The 21,421-nt window shown below is 46.4% G+C and overlaps 1 protein-coding gene across 2 annotated transcripts; it reads right to left on the bottom strand.

Annotated features, from left to right (window-relative positions):
- Positions 1 to 6,034: 6,034 nt before the first annotated feature.
- NME4 (NME/NM23 nucleoside diphosphate kinase 4) lies at positions 6,035 to 13,865 on the bottom strand. 2 transcript variants are annotated; one of them, XM_083152893.1, is made up of 5 exons: positions 13,648 to 13,865; positions 10,685 to 10,815; positions 7,446 to 7,547; positions 6,506 to 6,618; positions 6,035 to 6,428 (listed from the first exon to the last, which is right to left on the bottom strand). In XM_083152893.1, the coding sequence occupies exons 1-5, from the start codon at positions 13,727 to 13,729 to the stop codon at positions 6,287 to 6,289; spliced, it is 570 nt and encodes a 189-aa protein (XP_083009019.1). In that variant the 5' UTR covers positions 13,730 to 13,865; the 3' UTR covers positions 6,035 to 6,286. The 2 variants fall into 2 exon arrangements, with proteins under 2 accessions (XP_083009019.1, XP_083009020.1); XM_083152894.1 differs by having other exon boundaries at positions 6,035 to 6,407; positions 13,648 to 13,859.
- Positions 13,866 to 21,421: the final 7,556 nt, after the last annotated feature.

Genomic DNA, 21,421 nt, shown 5'->3' with positions numbered 1-21,421 from the left:
CACATTCTAGAGCGATCGGAGCGGAGTTCTGACAGTGTAATAATGGACCCAGATATGGGTGAGGTAGAATCCCTAAACCAGCTTGACACTTTGCCCATGACAGGAGAAGGTAAAAGGTATGAGGAGAACGTAGTTCAAGGGCTATGTGATGAGTTATTGTCTGCGGAGTACTGTGTCTGTAGATATTGTCAACCTAAAATGGAAGAAGAATGCATCCAGCGATGTCAGTCGACAAGTAAGGCAACTACAGGCCGACATCCTTTGAGTGATTACCACTCGTTAGTGGGTAAGGTCTTAAACCAAACAGAATGCTGGGTGTGTTCACAAGTGTTACATAAAAGGAGTAGTGTAGGCCTAGTCCCATACCCGCTTAATATTTCAGAGATAAGCGTATTAAATAAGGGGAGGCCATTGGATAAGAGATACCTGTATACCAGGTCCCCTAGTCTTAGATTACACCCATACCAAGTGGATAAATCCCTGGTATGTATGAACTTCTCGAGTTCCAGAGCGATTGGTACTTGGGAAGTGACATGGCATAACCAGACAATAACTTACTCCCAGCGTCCAGATGGAGAGCCTATTGATAAAGAATTGTTGTTAAAGATCCGAACCAGTGGGAGACACTATAAATATGTTTACACGGTGAAGAAAAGTAAAATGATGGCCGGCAGAGTATCAGCCGGCTACTGTAATATGACCCTACAGCCAGAAACTTGTGAGGAACAAGTCAGGGAGCAGGGGACGGGAATGTTCTTATGGATAATGTGTGACAAGATCATGAAATACTCTGTCCCTTATTTTCTCCCTGACGACGTTTATTATATTTGTGGTAGGGGGGCGTACAAATGACTCTCCATGAACTACGTTGGTATTTGTTATTTAGGCAGAGTGTTACCTGAAGTGATGACCCTCACACATGATGAGATGGTGAGCATACACAGAGGTATACCTCCTCCTTACACTCATACCCATTATGACCAAATCCATAAAAGGGATTTAACAATCAGGAAAGAACCCCTAGCTTCTGAAATGATACACGAGTCGTTCGGTATCCAACTCCTCATTGCATTAGATATCACCCATACCACCAGAGGAGTCATAAATTTTAAATATATACAAGCATTAGCCAGCTTGGTAGATAACATCACTGAGATTTATGATGACACTTTTAGATACACTGGGAAGGAGTTGCAAGCGTACAAAAGAGAACTAGTCCAACATCGGATGGTGTTGAACTATCTGACAGCTATGACAGGAGGATATTGTGTCACCCTCTCTACACAGTTTGGGGTGAAATGTTGTACATATATCACCAACAATACTGAAGACCCAGAAGAAATCATCGATCATCGGATGGATGAGATTCTTCAGCTTAAATGGGAATTTAGAAGGGAACATAATATCAGCCTGGCAGAAATAGGTAACAAAGTTAGCGAATGGACCTCCTGGTTGAATCCAATGCACTGGTTCTCTGGTTTAGGAGAATGGGCGCAAGGGATTATAGCTAGCATAGGAAAACTCCTTCTCTGTATCGGTGGTGCCATCCTAGTCTTTGCGTTATTGTTCAAATGTTTAAAGGTGGTGACCCGGGGAAAAGCAAAACGTACCGAAATCATGAGTGTAAGAACGAGAGATACAGAGGAAGACCAGGGTTTGGTATATGACCCTAGAATCGAAACCACCTCCCTTTAAAGAAACCATATTTGTGAATGTGTATATGTTGTAACCACCCCTGTTTTTATTTTTATCCCAAAATTGTACATTATCCTTCGTGACCCTGAGTAGATTGTTCGATAAATGCGGCCCATCGTTTATCCATGATCCTGGATCGGCCGAGAGCAGATGGTTTACTCCCCTTATATGTTTAATTCATGTATCCCAATTTCTCTGTTAGGATTATGAATTTCTGTATTGCTGTGTAAAATGTTTTGTATTGTAACAGTTTTATATTTACTGTTAAAGGGTGGACTGTGGAAGTCGAGTTGCACACACGCCATTTTAGGATAGTATGGCCGCCATTTTGGTTCGCAGAGTTGCGCAAATAAAGTTTCCATACCCGAGTATGTGTGACAAAGTGGACCAGAAGAGTAGCCATACTATCACACATAAATTCATAATAACATACTTACACTAAATGAAATATAGTTAAAGGTTTAGAACGCCACACATAGCTTAGTTAGCCCTGCATACATCTGTCTGTATCATGTTTAGTACCGTTCCGTTCCTTATGCGTAGTATTCCGGTCATTGCGAATATTTCGCAATATACACGGCCCGATAGTTATGGACATAATCCATATTCCAGAGACAGTTTCTGTTGAAAGTATGTAACAAAGGAATCTAGATGAAACCGGTTCTTATCACTGCTGACGCCGAAACCATCAAACAAAGGACTCTTAAAGTTCACTCCCCTGGACCTAGCCAAACCAGGTGTATCATCTTACCCCCCAATCACAGCTGACCTGACATACGACCTCTGACCAATGAGAACGGCCTTTGTCCTCCCCTTTCTGACCCTATAAGATAGGCGACCCAGAGCAGCCAAAGTCACTTCGGCACATCTACCTTTCCCTGACTTTCTACCGGGCTATAGTTCATCCCTGAACGATAGCGAGCTCTGACCGGACTGCGCTTCGCATATTTGATGAGACGGTAAACGGTTGCATTCACGGTATTTATTCTTATTATATTGTTGGCTGATTGTGTCTTGTATCTGTTTCTTTCCCCCTAGCAGAGCCTGATTATAGTATTTTATTGTTAGTCTATTGTATTACCTGTTAAACCTGTATTTTCTATTCCTGTAACCCCCTTTTGTCCATTAGGGACTTAAATACAACCTTTTTGCGGAGTTCTTATCTCCTTACTTCTATACTGTGGTTTGTGTCTGTTATTCGCATTTAGCGATAAAGGTATATTACGGACACTGTCCTTAAAGGTATATTCGCAGATTAGAGACAAAGTACTGCGAAGGGATCTCTTATTAAGGTATCGGTTCTTGGTGTATAATATACAATAAAGGTACGCTACGCTGCGCTACGCTTTGTTCGCACGTAGTTAGGAATAAAGGGTAAGCAGGTTACAGACATAATACGTAACCTGCGCTTTTCACTTATTGTTTCTTTGGTCATAATTCATCGGCATTAACACACCCAAATGTATCAGGAAGGACCGCAGCAGAAATCTCCAATCCCTGTCACGAGACCTCCTGCACCGCCGCCAGCCACATCCCCCATAGTTTAAGTTGTGGAATGTGATGCTGCCCGATGTATCAACATTGAGCAGCGTTACTTCACATCCACAGTCTCCCACCAATTATGAGATGGCAATAGCCCACTGTAACTGATGGGCTACAGACAGCACTGCCCAGGTTGGTGTACGTCATCATTACCCACACAACGTTAGTTTTTAATCAGTTGACCAGATACACAATCATTGCTAGTGCGCACCCAAGACGTCTCCGACATTCTTTTTTACTATCTGGTGGGAAACCAACAAGATGTCCAGCAGGCACAAGTGAGGGGTCATGCTACATTCTGCAGCATAGCCCTTGTTAACTATTTACTCCCCCCTCACCTGTACACGCACAGGTGGCAGGAGAAGTAGTTGGCGCATGCATCATTTGCTACGCATAGTGTACACACTGGGCAATATAATGAGCGATAGCACTCATTTTTGTCCTTCTTAGCAATATTGTTCATTAAATCTCCCAGTGTGTATGCACCATAAATGTATACTGCAACACTCCAACAAGCAATTAGCACATTGGGTTGATGTAGGGAAGTGGTTCACAACCTCGGCCCCACACAGTTCACGTTTTTCAGGTCACCCGACAGGTGCGCTCATTACTCATTGAAGCGTTTTAAAAGATCCACAGGTGACGCTAATTATTTCACTTGTGATTCTGTGAGGTCTGGGTTTTCAAAAGCAGTCCTCAAAGTCATGCTAATTAGTTAGTACCTCAATTAGTTTGATTATACCATCTGTGCACAAGCATAGAGATCCTTAAAGCTTAGGGGGTACATTTACTAAGATGGGCAGTCTATTGAAGATTGGATGTTGCCCATATTATTATATCATCTTCTAGCTGATACTAAATAAGAAGTAGAATAGGATTCCCTTAGACCAGTGCTAGCCAACCCTAGCCCTTGAGAGCTACCAACAGTTCACATTTTCCAGACAACGTAGCTGCTGCACTCATTAATCACTGACACATTTTAAGAGATCCATAGATGGAGCTAATTAGCTCACTTGTGATTCTGTGAGGAGACCTGCAAAACATGCACTGTTGGTAGCTCTCGAGGACTAGGGTTGGCTACCCCAGCCTTAGAGCATGGGTCTTCAAACTGAGGCCCTCCAGATGTTATGAAACTACATGTTCCAACATGCATGGTCACATTTTTTTATCCTATAAGAGCATGCCAAAATTGACAGGGCATGCTGGGACACGTAGTTCCACAACATCTTGAAGACCCATGCATATCCAACCTGCAGCCCTCCAGATGTGCTAAAACTACACATCCCAGCATGCCTTGCTACAAATTTGGCTATTAGGGAATGCTAGAATGATGGCAATGCATGCTGGGATGTGTAGTTTTAGCACATCTGGAGGGCCGCAGGTTGGACATGCCTGCCTTAGACTGTTAAGCTAGGAACAGACTGTCCAATTTTTTGGGTTAGGTCAGCAATGGGTGTGGTACAGGGGTCCGACAGTCATTAGCCCGACGTCGAGATCCCAACTCGCTACCCATTATATTCTCCCTCTATGGGGGTCGTGGACCCCCACGAGGGAAAATAGCAGGTGGCGGTCGGGAACACGGCTTTCGGTGTTTTAACAGTCGGGATCCCGACTGTCGGGACCCAGTCCAGCACCCGCCAGCAATTTGCCTAAAAGAAGTTCCTGATGACTGGGCAACGCACTTTTTTTTTTTCTTTTAGGAAAATTGCCCGGTTTCTCATGATCTACACACTACCTGATTTTTACACCTGGGCATATGGCACGATTGAGAACGCACACAACATCAGTGATAAAACGGAGTGGAAAACAGCCAGCCAATCAGCTCCTACCTGCCATGTCACAGACTGTTTGAAAAATGTCAGGCAGGAGCTGATTGGCTGGACAGTTATCTCTCCATTTTATCACTTTTGAAGTTTAGTGCATCTGGCCCCTTGTCTGGTGTTTCCAAGTCTTTACAATAGGAGCTTGCTCCCCCTCATTGCTAACTGAAGTGACCCCCATAAATGCCCTAAACTAGTAACATTACTGGAGGCATGTGGTAGGGATGCCAATCCTGAGGTATTTTTTTCAATCCTGGGATAATAAAAAAAAAAAAAAAAATAATTAAAAGAAGCCCCACGGTTATTTCAATGTACGAGACAACATTTGCACGTCAAATAAAAGCCATATGCATCTTATTTCCAAATTATTGTATGTGATTCATTGCCAGATTGCACATTTAAAGCAGGAGGAGAATTAGGGTGAAATGTAATAGGATGAGAGAAGAAAGTGAGAGATTCGGTTAAAAAAATAAAAGGTTTTTTTTTTTTTAAAGCGGCAATCTTTTACACTGCAAAAACAGGTTTTTAGTTTTAAGTGCAAATGATTGCCGCTTTAAAAAAAAAAAAAAAAAAAAAAACACCTGGAGGAGATTCCTTACCAAATCTCTCACTTTAATAAGATGAACGAATCATATTTCACCTTTAGGGCCAGATGTATCAAGCTTCAAAAAGGGATAAAATAGAGAGTGACAAACAGCCAGCCAATCAGCTCCTACCTGTCATGACACAGGCTGGGTTTGTAAAATGACAGGTAAGAGCTGATTGGCTGGTTGTTTATCACTTTTGAAGCTTGATACATCTGGCTCTAAGTGTAAATCCAATAGAAACCTATAACCAGTCCTTAAGAGCCAATCACAAAACAATCAGTCTTTACGGTGTTTTTACTCTAATGACCCCAACCGAAGTTTTGCAGAACATACCATAAAATGGTCTTCAATAATATAGCTAACAGATTCAGGTCCTGTGTGATGAACAGCAGCATATTCCAGTGGTGGAGGGGTTAATACACGCAGTCATAGGACAAACTGACAAGATCACGCAGCAACAGTGCATTCCCAGGGGAGGGAGGGCAATGGAAAAAGCTACCCCCACCCAGCGTGTCTCCTAGCCTGATGGTATAAACAGAACACTGGCACATGGCTATTTTTATATAAAGACAAAAAAATAGGTTTATTAAACAGGAACACAGTTTTTTTTTTTGGTGCGGACAGCAAACACCCCAAGGAACATTAAACTTGATACAAGTCACTGTGATCTGAGGTTTCCCAGTTGATTAATTCTGCGCTGTGGAACCACAGGCTAATCTCCCGCTCCGCTACCTCCACCGAGTCACTGGCATGGATGACATTCCTGCAGAGGAAATAAAGGGAGCTTCAAGGGAAGAAATTGGTCACTAGACAAGACCCTCCCATAGGCCTGCTCTACCAGCCTCTACTGTATAGACTCACCTGCTAATGTGGACACTGAAGTCGCCCCGCACAGTACCAGGCTTCGCCAAAGAAGAGTCAGTCTCTCCAACCATAAACCGTGAAGAGCGCACCACGTTGTGACCCTCCCACACCTGGAATGAGAAGATACGTCAAGCCCCGCCTTAAAACAAACGAGTCAAGTACTCTCAACTTAATGCCTGGCCATCCAGCCCAGTAGTGAGGATGCCCATGAGTTCTGATGCATCTCCTCATAAGCTTTTCCTGCAGATACATTGCCTTGGCCAAGCAGGAATAAAACGCTCTGCTGAACTTTCCTGGCAGCTTGTATATAGGATTAATGAGCGGAAAATGGCAACGACCTACAGCGGGCAGGTCCAAACTGTGGCCCTCCAGCTGTTGTGAAACTACAAATCCCAGCATGCCTTGCCATAGATTTAGCATTACATAATAGCAAGGCATGATGGGACCTGTAGTTTCTCAACAGCTGGAGGGCCATAGTTTTTACATGCCTGACCTACAGGGACTTGCTGATGCAAGGAACTTAATAAAGTGTAGATCCATGTAGCTGCGATAAATAGCCTAAAGACATAACCGTGGTGTGTGTACGGCGGATCTGCCAACCGTCCGTACATGTCGCTGCGGGAGCTGGCATGACTGACAGCTCAGTGGGAAGTCCAGTTGTGAGGTCTGTCACGATGGATCTACAATCCATCTGTATACAATAGATCTGCATATCAATTAATCTGCAGATATACGCACTAGTGAGTAGCCAGCCTTAGTGAAGCAGGGAAAAAGCAAAACAAACCACGCCCACTAACGCGTTTCATCAAAACATGTGACTTCAAAGTCATAGAAAAGAGCTGAATAAGGGCCAGATGTACTAAGCTTGAAATGTGATAAAATGGAGGGTGATAAACCACCAACCAATCAGCTCTGGATGTACAATGAGCACACTTACCATGGCAACCACAGGCCCAGACGACATGTAACGTATAAGTGCGGGGTAGAAAGGTTTTCTCCTCAGATCGTGGTAATGTTCAGCCAGAATCCCCTCTGAGCCCTGAGAAGAGAATAAGACCATCAGTATACGGTCTATCATGTCACCAGTGCATCCTGGAAAATGCAGCTTTAGTAAACTGATCCTTAGCATTAATCACTTGCTGCACAGATAAAAAAGGTACTTATGTAGTTTCACGGCAGCAATTACATAGCTTCTGGAGCCCTGAATCTACACAATGCGTCATACCCCCAGTATCCACGTCGGTGGGGAGTTGATTTTATAAAGTGTGGCGAGCGCAGCGAGTTTCCCTCAGTCCCCCTCCTCCAGCAGTCACTCCCCAGTGCCAGCATTCAGTCCCCCTCCTCCGGCACTGGCAGCGGACAATGTACACAATTAGCGTAGTGCCGCTGGGGGAGCAGGGAAACCAATACGCTGAATTACGTACATTGCTGCCGCCGGGGAGTGACAGTTGCCCGCGGGGAACGCCGACCGGAGGACGGTAAATATAAAACAAAGCACCCACCACCCTGCTCCCAGTGTAGTTTTACGGTGCCGGCTACGTTGAAAACGTAGCGTAGAGCTGCCGCCGTGAAACTACACAAGTACCAAAAAAAAAAAAAAAATAGTGGAAAAAGAGAGATTTCCTATACAAGGTAACATTACAGGCCATTATGATGAATAAAAAGGTTTGCTTGCCAATTTTTACACCTATTTTGTCAAAGTTACTTGGCACTCATAGGGTTAAGGAAATTCATTTTAACAGAGGGTCACACATTTTATTTCTCATGCCAGTATCTAATTAGCGGTGGTAATTTACAGCAGCTAAGGGATTCTTCTGCAGTGATCCAGATAGCCCTGATACCACTTCCATTTCACGGGAAACGGTCATCTGTCAGATCAGACTTAAGTCAACAGTCATTAGGTCGACATGGGGGGCCTAGGTCGACATGGGTTTTTCACTGTTTTTTTGAGCCGACAGGCAGTATTTCATGCCCTACCATCCACTAGGGCGAAGCGAAGCGAGGGGCTGCGTTTCAACTCCAACTGTGTCCATGTCGACTGTGTCGACATTCGGGTAAAAAAAAAACAGTGAACCTCCTGTCGACCTAAGTCTGTTCTGACAGATGTACCACTTCCCATTACATATGGGATCGGGAACTTATACCGGATCCCATGTGTCCTCACAGGATCGCAGGACCTTTTTATGTCCGATAAAAACTGCCGGTAATTGGACAGCACAATAATCACTCCATCAGGCTGTTTTTATGGTCTGAAAAAAAGATCCAAATGGTCCTACCTAATAGGATACTGCTCTTAGCCTCCCAGGAATTAGCTAAGGGTGCTGAGCCAAGTGACCCTTATTCGTTTCTGTGTGTGCGCCCCCCAGTGATTCCGGTCGATAGATCAATAGGTCGACCACTAATGACTGACAGGCAAAAGGTTGACATGTTTTACACATTTTTTTTTTTTTTTTTTTGAGTTTTTCAAATGGGGCCTCCAAGTCGGCAGACAAAAAACCCTCACATTTACCTATGGTAAATACACCTCTGTATACAACACATGTAACTGACTTGGAGGGTGGCCCCTCTCACAGCTCTGCCCCATACCAGCAGCACTCCCTGCACCTATGATAGCTACACCCTGTATATAACACATGCAGCCGTGACAGGGAAGGTGGCCCCTCTCAGCTCTGGGCCCCATAGCAGCAGCACTCCCTGTACCTATGGTAGCTACACCCTGTATATAACATGTAGTCGTGACAGGGAAGGTGGCCACTCAGCTCTGGCCCCATAGAAGCTGCACTTGCTGCACCTATGCTAGCTACATCCCTGTATATAACATGTTACTCCCTGCACCTATGGTATCTACACCCTGGTATACAACACGTTACTCCCTGCATTCTGTCTAGACTGCTTAGAAATTAAGCACACATCGCCCAGTGCGCGTGCGGTGGGGTGAGGCACCGCCTTTCCTGTCATACTAGGGCATATGCCGGTGTTTGGAATTGATAAAGTATGTCAAAAATACAAATAATTTATAAAAAAAAAAAAAAAATCTTATTTTTATTCTAATCATTTTTATAGTCAAAACGCTGGAGTAAAAAGTCTATGGCAGGTGAGGAAGTGCCTCACCTGGCTACCTTTTCTGCACATCTCTTATCAAAACTCAGTGAATCTCCAACAGTACACACTGCTGCACATGTGTAGAATGCCCACATGTACCCCATGGCTCATATATTGTGTGCATATCTGGCTCTGGTACTTGCCAGGGACTCTTGAGCCATTTACCTCACCGCACGTGCATGGTGTGCCCCATGGTGATGTGCGGTCCTGCTCGTTTTCATCGCATGCTCAGATATTAAGCACATGTAGTCAAGATCAGGTCATATCGCCTCCATGTGCATAAAGATCACCGAGTTAGCACAGATCACTATGGGGTCTAGTCAATGCTTTCTGCGAGCTGTGACAGCGAGCAGTGCTGCCTGCTCACTGTCACAGGGTCAGTATTCGACTGACCCCCTGCACACGCTTTTTCCACGTCGCTAGGTTTTTTGGAGTGAGGGGGAAATGGCATAAGCGGACGCTAAAACAGCGAGACTCGCGGCTAACTGCAACAGGCTCCCTGCATTAGCCATGAGCCTTACTGTTTGGGGGAATCCTCATTGTCCTGGGACAGAAAGGATTTCCCCAGCACGCTGAATGGGGTGAGCGGCGGGCACAGGGGTTAAATGGCGAGGATCGTTTGTTTTCGGCGATCCCTGCCGTTTAACTCCCTCGCCGGACACATTGGATACATCCCTATGTGTATGGGCAGCCTAGCCAGTGATGTGTGCTGAGCGATCTGTGCTAGCCAGGTCAACCTGTATGTACGGGACTTAAGAACCCTGGTCTGTTCAAAAGGCCACGCTGAAGACGGTGAAAGGCCGCATTTGGCCTGCGGGTCTCAGTACGGACAGCCCCAGTGTAACCATAAATGCCCAGTACCCTGTAATATCCAGGACACTGCCAGATCAAGTCCTGACACGATCATTATAATGAAAGAACAATGGATGAATCACAGAAGCAGACGTATGTCTGAGCAGGATACGCTGCACTCCCAGTACATCCAGGGATGGGATGGTTCATATGTTACTGGTGTGTAGAGACCACACATTCTTTCTGATAATCCCATACAGGGCATAGACCTCATACTGGTACCTGAAGCATTTTAATGCCCACTAGCTTAAAGCCACGCTTTTCAAAACGCTTAATAATTTCTCCAACCAGCCTCCGCTGGACCCCATCTGGCTTCACGGCAATCAGCGTCCTTTCCCGAATCTCAGGAGCCACTATGATAACAGGAAACCATGGTTACAGCAAGGTGTAGAAAGTACAGCGGGGAGGAACTCTGGTGAGACTGAAGGATAATATTATAATGCAATAGCCATGTATGTAGAAACAGGAAGGGATCGATATCAAGGAGACCAATGGTCAGAATGACGACAGCAGCATCCTGATAGATCCCAGTATTTTAACCCTAATGGGGTCTAGACACGTAGCGTTTTAGGGGAATTTTCTAACCAATCAACACAGAGGGAGATAAGCGTTCTGAGCGATGCTAGATCTCACAGCGATGGGATACTGAGCGATCTGTCAGAGACAGTGTTTTCTTATTATAGATTTATCCAGCCTGCTGGATATTAACTGCCGGGAATACAGCGTCGCTATACACACACACACACACACACACACATTTTCTAAGCGATCAAGTGAGATTGCTTAGAAAATACCCTGGGATCGCTACACGTGTAGGGGCCATAGCAATGCGTGTCCCCACGCATCACTATTGCCTGAAGATTAATATCCAGCATAGAAAATGCCCTGGGATCGCTATGTGTATAGGGGCCATAGCGATGTCCCCACGCATCACTATTGCCTGAAGATTAACATCCAGCATGCTGGATGTTAGCATGTCAGGGCCAGTGTTCTCACCAGAGAACACTGGCCCTGACAGATCGCTCAGAAAATCTCTACGTGTGACTGTAGGGGATGCGGTCATTTGGTCTACTGCATTATGGTCGACAGTCATTAGGTCGAATCCATTAGGTCGACATGCTAAAAGGTCGACATGACTCTAGGTCGACATGGGAAAAGGTCGACATGATTCTAGTTCGAAAGGTCATTAGTTCGACAGGTCATTAGTTCGACAAGGTCATTAGTTCGACATTGTCTATGTCGACATTCACAAGGTCGACATGGAGTTTTTCACTGTTTTTTGAGCCAACATGTGCCGACAGGCGGTATTTCATGCCCTACCATCCACTAGGGCGTGGTGGGAGAATAAAATAGTGTGCCGAGCGTAGCGAGGCACCGTGCCCGACGCATAGCGAGCGCAGCGAGCGATGCGAGGGGATGCAGTGCACTTTAAACTGTGTCCATGTCGACTGTGTTGACATTCAGGTAAAAAAACAGTGAAAAACCCCATGTCGACCTTGTGAATGTCGACATAGACAATGTCGAACTAATGACCTTGTCGAACTAATGACCTGTCGAACTAATGACCTTTCGACCTAGAATCATGTCGACCTTTTCCCATGTCGACCTAGAATCATGTCGACCTTTTAGCATGTCGACCTAATGGATTCGACCTAATGACTTTCTACCATAATGCAATAGACCAAATGATCCCAACCCGACTGTAGGCCCCTTAACAGCCCTAACTCATACAATACCCCATCTGGCATAAGCTCATCTCAAGTGACAGAAGCAGAGTATTTCTCAGGCATACCAGAGCTGGCATGGGATCCTGAGATGAGATAGGCAGCCAGACAATTTGGGATATAGTACACAGGAGGAGCTTGGGGCTATGTAATGGATAGGAAACTTCAAAAAGTTTTGCAAGAGAGGAGGGGGTACCTCCAGACTCCGGAAGGAGGGGAGGGGGAGGGGGTGTATGTATAGGGGGAAGAAGAGAAAGTGAAGAAAAGGTCACATACAAAAGGACACTGCAATATCACTATGCACTACAGTACCATGCGTGTAAACTGCAGCACCACATATTGATTAATAGTTACCTATACAGCGCTGTACATTTCATTGCACTTTACAGCCTTATACCATTCATTGGACGAGATGTACTAAGCTTGAAAAGTGATAAAATGCAGCGTGATAAACCACCAGCCAATCAGCTTCTGCCTGTCATTTTTCAAACACTGCTTGCAACATGTTAGTTAGGATCTGATTGGTTGGTGGTTTATACGGTTTCAAGCCCATTGTCTGCCCCACGGTGTAAAACAAGCTCTTCATTTCCAGTTATTTATATAGCACACACACACACACTCTCAGCAGCGCTGTACAGAGAATATCTCAGCCACTCACATCAGCCCTGCAACACAATAAAGACTATTGCAATACAGTACCAACAAGGAAAGGTCATTGGAAGTTAGTGACATTAACACAATGCTAGACCACCTGTATCAGCATGGCGGAGGTCTGATGCTGGCAAGGCAATGCCCAGTAGAGAATGGTGTGTATTTTATACACATAATTATTACTACTTCTACATATTATTTATAGAGGCGCCATAAGTGGTTGGCAGGGCCATACATACAGCACACATCAGACTAATACAGGGTACACAGAACTTACCATTACAACTGTAAAGCCCCAACTTCTGCTGCCTTCAGAGTAATACAGCATTACCTAGATGACAATGTGCATCTCCCTCACTGCAGATTCATATATCTTCCTTTGATCACAGCAGGTCCCACTCTGCCGGCAATTACACCCTTTCATTCATAATTGGATTGAGAGGCTCTGCCCAATCAGCTGCAACTAATTACCAGTAATGAACAAGGAGCCTGGAGGCTGTGCAAATGAATGAATGGCTTGCACTGTGTGGGTCATATACCCATAATGAATGGGAGGAGGGGGTGACGAATGCATCTCTCCCCCAGCCAGCAGAAGAGTGACCCTCTAGGGGGCGTGTCGCTATGCGCATTGTAACCCTTTCCTATACTAAAGTACCTTTCTGGTGCAGCAGCAGAGCTAGCTGGGGATGTTACACTGATAGACTACATTGCACATAGTTGCCCAGAGCCGGCATAGGATGTAACTTTGGAAAGTTTATGTAAAGTTTCTCATCTCCCCACTGTGGAACCTCCCCCCTATGCCCCACTCACCAGAGCTGTAGCGGAGGCAGGATGCCCGGGCCGGGTGCTGTGCTCTCCCCCCGCTCAGTAGACCCCGGATGATGAAGCTCATTGTAGCCGCCGGGAGACACAGACCTTCTCCCTCCTGCGGACTAGCCACTCAGCCGGCGGCGGGCCGGGCTTAACAACCGCACGTCACTGCCCACAACGCAGAACTGGTTCGCAGAACACGCCCACATCAGCTGTTTAGCCACGCCCTCTTGTGGTGGCCATCAACCATAAAGGTGGGCCAGGCCATGTCGAGTGACGTGTATCTGGTGGTCTGGATGCCCAATTCTAGCCACGCCCTTTTTTGGGGAATGCCACATGCCAGTAAAGCACAGTAGTTAGTGAGAGATCCTGTCTCCAAATCCATTAATTCATCATGTGACCCCGAGCATGCTGAGAGTGTGTGCATTATTAGAGCAATTAGTGCTCCCATATACACTGTCCTGGGAAACCTGAGGCACATAGGAGACATTTGCATGGTTTCCTAATTGGTTTCACATGAAGTTCTGCAGGGAGTAGATTAGACCGCAGCACAAGTGCTTATATTCCCATGTAGATCACACAATATGCTATGGTGAGGGGAACTAAATATCACATTGTACATATGCTCTATGTCGCTGATGATGTGCGCTTACACGCGTGTTCCTCCGTCACCTGTACATGCAGCCTGCCCCTCACCATTGCTACATTGGGGTGCCGCATGATGGACTTCTGACAGTATACCGAGAGAATATAACCTGTGAATATACCGAGCCCACAGTGAGGCCGCAAGGGGCTTCTTTAGGTGCGTACACACGGGGGGAGATATATTGCTCCGTTTCTCCTTTTCATCAGCGACCAGAGATAGTCGCTGATGAAAGGGAACCTCTGCCGGCGGTGCCGCAGAGGTAATCAGCTGGTCGGAGGAGCAAGCTCCTGCAACCAGCGATTAGAACGGGGCTGAAAACGGGAGTGCGCACCCGGAGATTTATTGCCGGGGGCACACTCCCATCACTGGCAATATGGTCGCAACGACCATATTTCCAGCGAGTATAACCCATATCGGTTGCCTTGTGTACACGGCTTTTGTGCTCGCCCACCTGTCGGAATACCGGAGGTTGGGATTCTGATGTCAGTATACTTACTGACTGTTGGAATCCCGATCTCTTAAGGTGCGTACACACGGGGCAATATGATCACTGGCAATATATTGCTCAGCAATCATATTGCCCAGTGTCCCGTTTTCATCTGCGACCAGAGATGGTCGCAGATGAAAATGTCACACTGCCGGGAGAAGAGGCAGTGGAAGCCGCTGGTCGGAGGAGCATGCTCCTCCGACCAGCGACCATTCAGGGGCTGAAAACGGGAGCGTGCACCCGTCAATTTATCGCTGGTGCACACTCCAATCACTGGCAATATGGTCGCTCAGTGACCATATTTCCAGAGATATTTGCTATAATCGCCCCCGTGTGTACGCACCATTAGTGTGCACCCAGCATTAGTGTGTAATAAAATGTAAAAACTTAGTAAGAAAGGACGATACCCACTTTTAATTTCATTTATCAAGTACCGAAGCTCGTATGTAACTGCCAGTTTCTCCCAGCATGTCCCAAAGCCACATGCTGGGACATGCAGTGCACTGCTATAGCAGAGAAAGGTCATTAACTATTCATCACTGAGGGGACTCATTTACAGATGTTTATTGTGCATGAGATAAGCATTTTAATTGCAGTGAATGGCAGAACAATTGTGTATCATGAATCTGTGGCCACATCATGGTATTCCCTCATCTGCAACACTTATGGTTACTAATGCCTGGACTGGCTATCTGGCAAACGCATGCGCACATCGTCTATTCACCGCAAGGGGGAAACTCCCAACTCCCCCCCCCCCCCCCCCACACTGTGAGGATGTGCGACAATCACAAAAAATTGTGACTGTCCCTTGAAAAGCTGGTTGGGAGGTATAGTGAAGCTATGGGGGCGGGCCCAGAGCTGAGAGGGGCCACCTTCCTTGTCACAGTTACATGTGTTATATACAGGATGTAACTACCATAAGTGCAAGGGGTGCAGCTGCTATGGGGCCCAGAGCTAAGAGGGGTCACCTTCCCTGTCACAGTTACATGTGTTATATACAGGATGTAACTACCATAGGTGCAGGGAGTGCAGCTGCTATGGGGCCCAGAGCTGAGCGGGGCCACCTTCCCTGTCACAGTTACATGTGTTATATACAAGAGTGTAGCTACCATAGGTGCAGGGGGTGCAGCTGCTATGCGGCCCAGAGCTGAGCGGGGCCACCTTCCTTGTCACAGTGACATGTGTTATATACAGGGTGTAACTACCATAAGTGCAGGGGGTGCAGCTGCTATGGGGCCCAGAGCTGAGAGGGGCCACCTTCCTTGTCACAGTTACATATGTTATATACAGGGTGTAGCTACCATAAAGTCTGGGGAGTGCAACTGCTGTAGGGCCCAGAGGGGCCACCTTCATTCTCACAGTAAAGGTGCGTACACATGGGCATAAAATCGCCAGGCGCACGCTCTCGTTTTCAGCCCCCTAATGGTCGCTGGTCGGAGGACCATGCTCCTCCGACCAGCGACTTCCCCTGCCTCTTCTCCCGGCAGTGTGTCATTTTTATCAGCGACCATCTCTGGTCGCTGATGAAAACCGGACACTGAGCAATATGATTGCTGAGCAATATATTGCCAGCGATCATATTGCCCCGTGTGTACACAGCTTTAGATGTGTTATACACAAGGGTGCAGCTACCATAGGTGCACGGGGATGCAGCTGCTATGGAGCTCAGAACTAATGCCTGGTACACACCAGGACGATGGTGCTCATGAGTGGGTCGTCACAGGAACGTACGACCCGCTCACGAGCTGACGGCGCTGCCGACACGCCGCAAAAATGCTGCTGATGTAGTTGCGATCCGATCACAACCCCCACCTACTGCAATGGTCGGTTCTGAGACCCCACCCTCACTATATACACCTACCTGGTGTCCACCCAGAAAATACTGACCGACCCGGGGGGCCGCGCATCGGATTGGGATTGCATCAAAAGGACAGCAAAATGGCCCAAAACATGGCCAATTTACGTACAATCGGTCGAGATTGTATCTAAATTGACTTGTTTTGGGCCATATCGTCCTGGTGTGTACCCCACATAAGAGGGGCCACCTTCCCTGTCACAGTTGCATGTGTTACATACATAATTCACCATTCTGTGGTACATAGAGGGCCTAATTCAGATTTGTACGCTATCCCAATGGTTACTGTACAAGTCCGATGGTGGGAACACTGCATATGTGCAGGATATGTCCTGCATCCTCGCAAACAGTGCCCCCTAAGCCTCAGCTTGACAGCATGAGGGCATTTGGGGACAGCAACCATGCCTGTTCCTCAAAACAGAGCTGCCAAGATCAGTGTCTGTGGACCTGAGATACTGTAGCTTGAATGTTACTCAGATGACCGATGGTTGCGCAGTGTGATACGATGGTGTGTACATCTGCTTCCTTGATGCACACCAGTGGATCAAGGAAGCAGAAAAGTGGCGTCTATTTCCACCACTCTGCCGATTTATGCTTTTGCTGGTGGGTGCTCAAGCCAAAAATATAGGGGAGTGGCTTCATGGGAAAGGGGCGTGGCCACAAAATAATACTGATTTATATTACGCAGTGCACTTGTCTCCAATATTCAATATGGCAACAGTGCCAAATACATAAATGCCCACACAGTGCAGGTACAAAATCCCCCCCCCCCCACACAGTGCTAAATACATAAATGCCCCCACAGTGCAGGTACATAAATGCCCACACAGTACCTGTGCCAGCGACAAGGAAGGGGGAGTGCAGCGGAACATGGGCAGGTGGGCCGCTGCTGAGCGGGTGGGTGCTCAACAATTTACGTGGGTGCTCGGGCCCTCAAGCACCCACAGAATCGGCACCTATGCACTGTAATGTGGTATAATATGTACTGGGGACACATTAATGTGGTATAATATGTACTGGGGACACTATCGAGTGTCATAATATGTAAGCTTGCGAGCAGGGCCCTCATACCTTGAATGTTTGTAAATACCCAGTTTGTTGTATCACTTTCTCCTTTGTAAAGTGCAACGCAATATGCTGCGCTATATAAGAAACTGTTAACAAATAAATAAATAATATGTACTGGGGACACTATTGTGTGGCATAATATGAAGTGGAGGCACAGTATATCATCATATGAACTGGCAGTTCCACAATCTGGCATCATATGAACTAGAATATTAGGTACGCGGAATACATGTAAAGTAATACGCGTCCGCTCGCCACACTTTGGGCTCGCTGCGCTCGCCACACTATCTGAAATCAACTCCACGCCGACGTGGATAGTGGGGGTATGAAAAGGTCGGAGGACTCGTACCGCCGCCCCTCGCGGGCTCGCTGCGCTTGCCATGCTTCGGGTTGGCGTTCATAGTGGGGGTTGCGTGGGGGTGCATTTAACATTGTAAGCACCCATTAGGGTGCTTATACAATAATCATCGCATAATTAAAATCGCATTGCATCGCATGCGGCTATATGGCATGCGATACGATACAATGCATAAGATGCCATACGATTGAAAATCGTGGGCGCCGTGCTAGGAAACAAGTACCGAATATTTATATGCTGCAGTCTCTTAAAAGAATTTGGCTTCAAATTGTTACAAGCTGCCTTGGTGTTCTCCCATCCAAGTACTAACCAGGCCCAACACTGCATAACTGATATGAGATTGGCCATATCCAGTGTGATGTAGCTGTAGATATAACCCGGAATACAAAAGGTAAAAGTAATCCAGATAGGATAGATCTGATAATAAACAGGCAATCCGTGACGAGTCCTGCTAACAACTATCATCTTCCTAACCAGTTCCCAAAGTATTTTTGGGTACAGTACATGAGTAGGATTTAAATCATAGGTCATAGGTAGTGTAAATTTGGGCAAAGGAGGCAATATCCTTTCTTACAATGGTCAACAAATTGTGGAGGATCAAACCAATTGTTTTCCTGTTTCCAGGATGCCCTGTCAAAAATGGTTCGGTCCCCACTGCATTACCTATGTAGATGTAGGGATGGCCATCGGTGCCGTCGCCATCGGTGGTGATTCTGCAACCAGCCATCGATAGTAATAAGCTATCTGATGGATAAACATCGATAGTTTTATCTACCAGTGGTCATCCATTATCTTTGACTGAATGGCTCGTGGGCCAATCAAAACCAGGGGGCGTCACTTCCGGGTTTCACGGCATCTTGAAAAGAAAAAAAAGAAAGGAAACATCTGTTCCCCTTTGCCATTGATGTAGGGAAACCATCTGGTTCTCCCACATCGATGGCAAAAGTATACAACATCGGCCATAAATCATCAATGATTTCAAATCATCGATGGTCAATGATCATCCTTATGTAGATGTCCGTGTTGTGGGTGCATTGTCACCTGTTATCTATAGATGGTGATGTGCGGATCCTCATAGTATAATGTTTTTAAGGATATAGATAAATACAAATGGATTGTATGTGGATGGTGCTAATTACTGTAGCTAGCAGGAAGTGGTTATTATAGTAATTAGTGATCTGTAAGTATGACAGGCAGTGCAGTGCGCATGGCACACGTGGAGAAAGTAAATGCGATAGATGCAGAATTACACCACAATCTCCTATGGGTACAGCCACGACCAAGCAAAAACTTGGCAGCCACAAATGGGATATCCGGCATTTAAGTAATCAATGAAATATATTCTATTAGTGCAAAACCTTAATGAATATCATATGACTTCCCTTTTTAATGATTATATCCCTATTAAATATCATAGTAACAATGCTTACATTATGTGGAACGGGGCCTGTTTGCAGAGCCATGTGATCCCTGATTATTACTAGTTCCTGGATGTTCTAGTCCAGTTTGCTTGGTCTCTCTGGAAGTTTAGTAAACGTATTTTACATGTGTTTTGTATTTTACATGTGTTTGTGATATGCTTGCTGCGGAGCCAAGCGCATGGAAGTAGGGGTGTTGCAGAGCCCTGCACATTGCCAGCACATCTCCAACGATTCCTTACAGTATGCCCTCACTCTATACACCTACCTGGTGTCTACCCTCACTCTATACACCTACCTGGTGTCTACCCTCACTCTATACACCTACCTGGTGTCTACCCTCACTCTATACACCTACCTGGTGTCTACCCTCACTCTATACACCTACCTTGTGTCTACCCTCACTCTATACACCTACCTGGTGTCTACCCTCACTCTATACCCCTACCTGGTGTCTACCCTCACTCTATACACCTACCTGGTGTCTACCCTCACTCTATACACCTACCTGGTGTCTACCCTCACTCTATACACCTACCTGGTGTCTACCCTCACTCTATATCCCTACATGGTGTCTACCCTCACTCTATACCCCTACCTGGTGTCTACCCTCACTCTATACCCCTACCTGGTGTCTACCCTCACTCTATACCCCTACCTGGTGTCTACCCTCACTATATACACATACCTGGTGTCTACCCTCACTCTATACACCTACCTGATGTCTACCCTCACTCTATACCCCTACCTGGTGTCTACCCTCACTATATACCCCTACCTGGTGTCTACCCTCACTATATACACCTACCTGGTGTCTACCCTCACTCTATACACCTACCTGGTGTCTACCCTCACTCTATACACCTACCTGGTGTCTACCCTCACTCTATACACCTACCTGGTGTCTACCCTCACTATATACACCTACCTGGTGTCTACCCTCACTATATACACCTACCTGGTGTCTACCTTCACTCTATACACCTACCTGGTGTCTACCCTCACTCTATACACCTACCTGGTGTCTACCCTCACTATATACACATACCTGGTGTCTACCCTCACTATATACACATACCTGGTGTCTACCCTTACTCTATACCCCTACCTGGTGTCTACCCTCACTCTATACCCCTACCTGGTGTCTACCCTCACTCTATACCCCTACCTGGTGTCTACCCTCACTCTTTACACCTACCTGGTGTCTACCCTCACTCTATACACCTACCTGGTGTCTACCCTCACTCTATACACCTACCTGGTGTCTACCCTCACTCTATACACCTACCTGGTGTCTACCCTCACTCTATACACCTACCTGTTGTCTACCCTCACTCTATACACCTACCTGGTGTCTACCCTCACTCTATACACCTACCTGGTGTCTACCCTCACTCTATACACCTACCTGGTGTCTACACTCACTCTATACACCTACCTGGTGTCTACCCTCATTCTATACCCCTACCTGGTGTCTACCCTCACTCTATGCCCCTACCTGGTGTCTACCCTCACTCTATACCCCTACCTGGTGTCTACCCTCACTCTATACACCTACCTGGTGTCTACCCTCACTCTATACACCTACCTGGTGTCTACCATCACTCTATACACCGACCTGATGTCTACCCTCACTCTATACCCCTACATGGTGTCTACCCTCACTCTATACCCCTACCTGGTGTCTACCCTCACTCTATACCCCTACCTGGTGTCTACCCTCACTCTATACCCCTACATGGTGTCTACCCTCACTCTATACCCCTACCTGGTGTCTACCCTCACTCTATACCCCTACCTGGTGTCTACCCCTACATGGTGTCTACCCTCACTCTATACCCCTACCTGGTGTCTACCCTCACTCTATACCCCTACCTGGTGTCTACCCTCACTCTATACCCCTACCTGGTGTCTACCCTCACTCTATACACCTACCTGGTGT

This window comes from Crinia signifera, chromosome 7, assembly GCF_055691185.1.
Source record: "Crinia signifera chromosome 7, ASM5569118v1, whole genome shotgun sequence".
NCBI lineage: Eukaryota > Metazoa > Chordata > Amphibia > Anura > Myobatrachidae > Crinia > Crinia signifera.
Note: the sequence above shows the minus strand (reverse complement) of the source record. Positions and strands in the feature narration are given on the sequence as shown.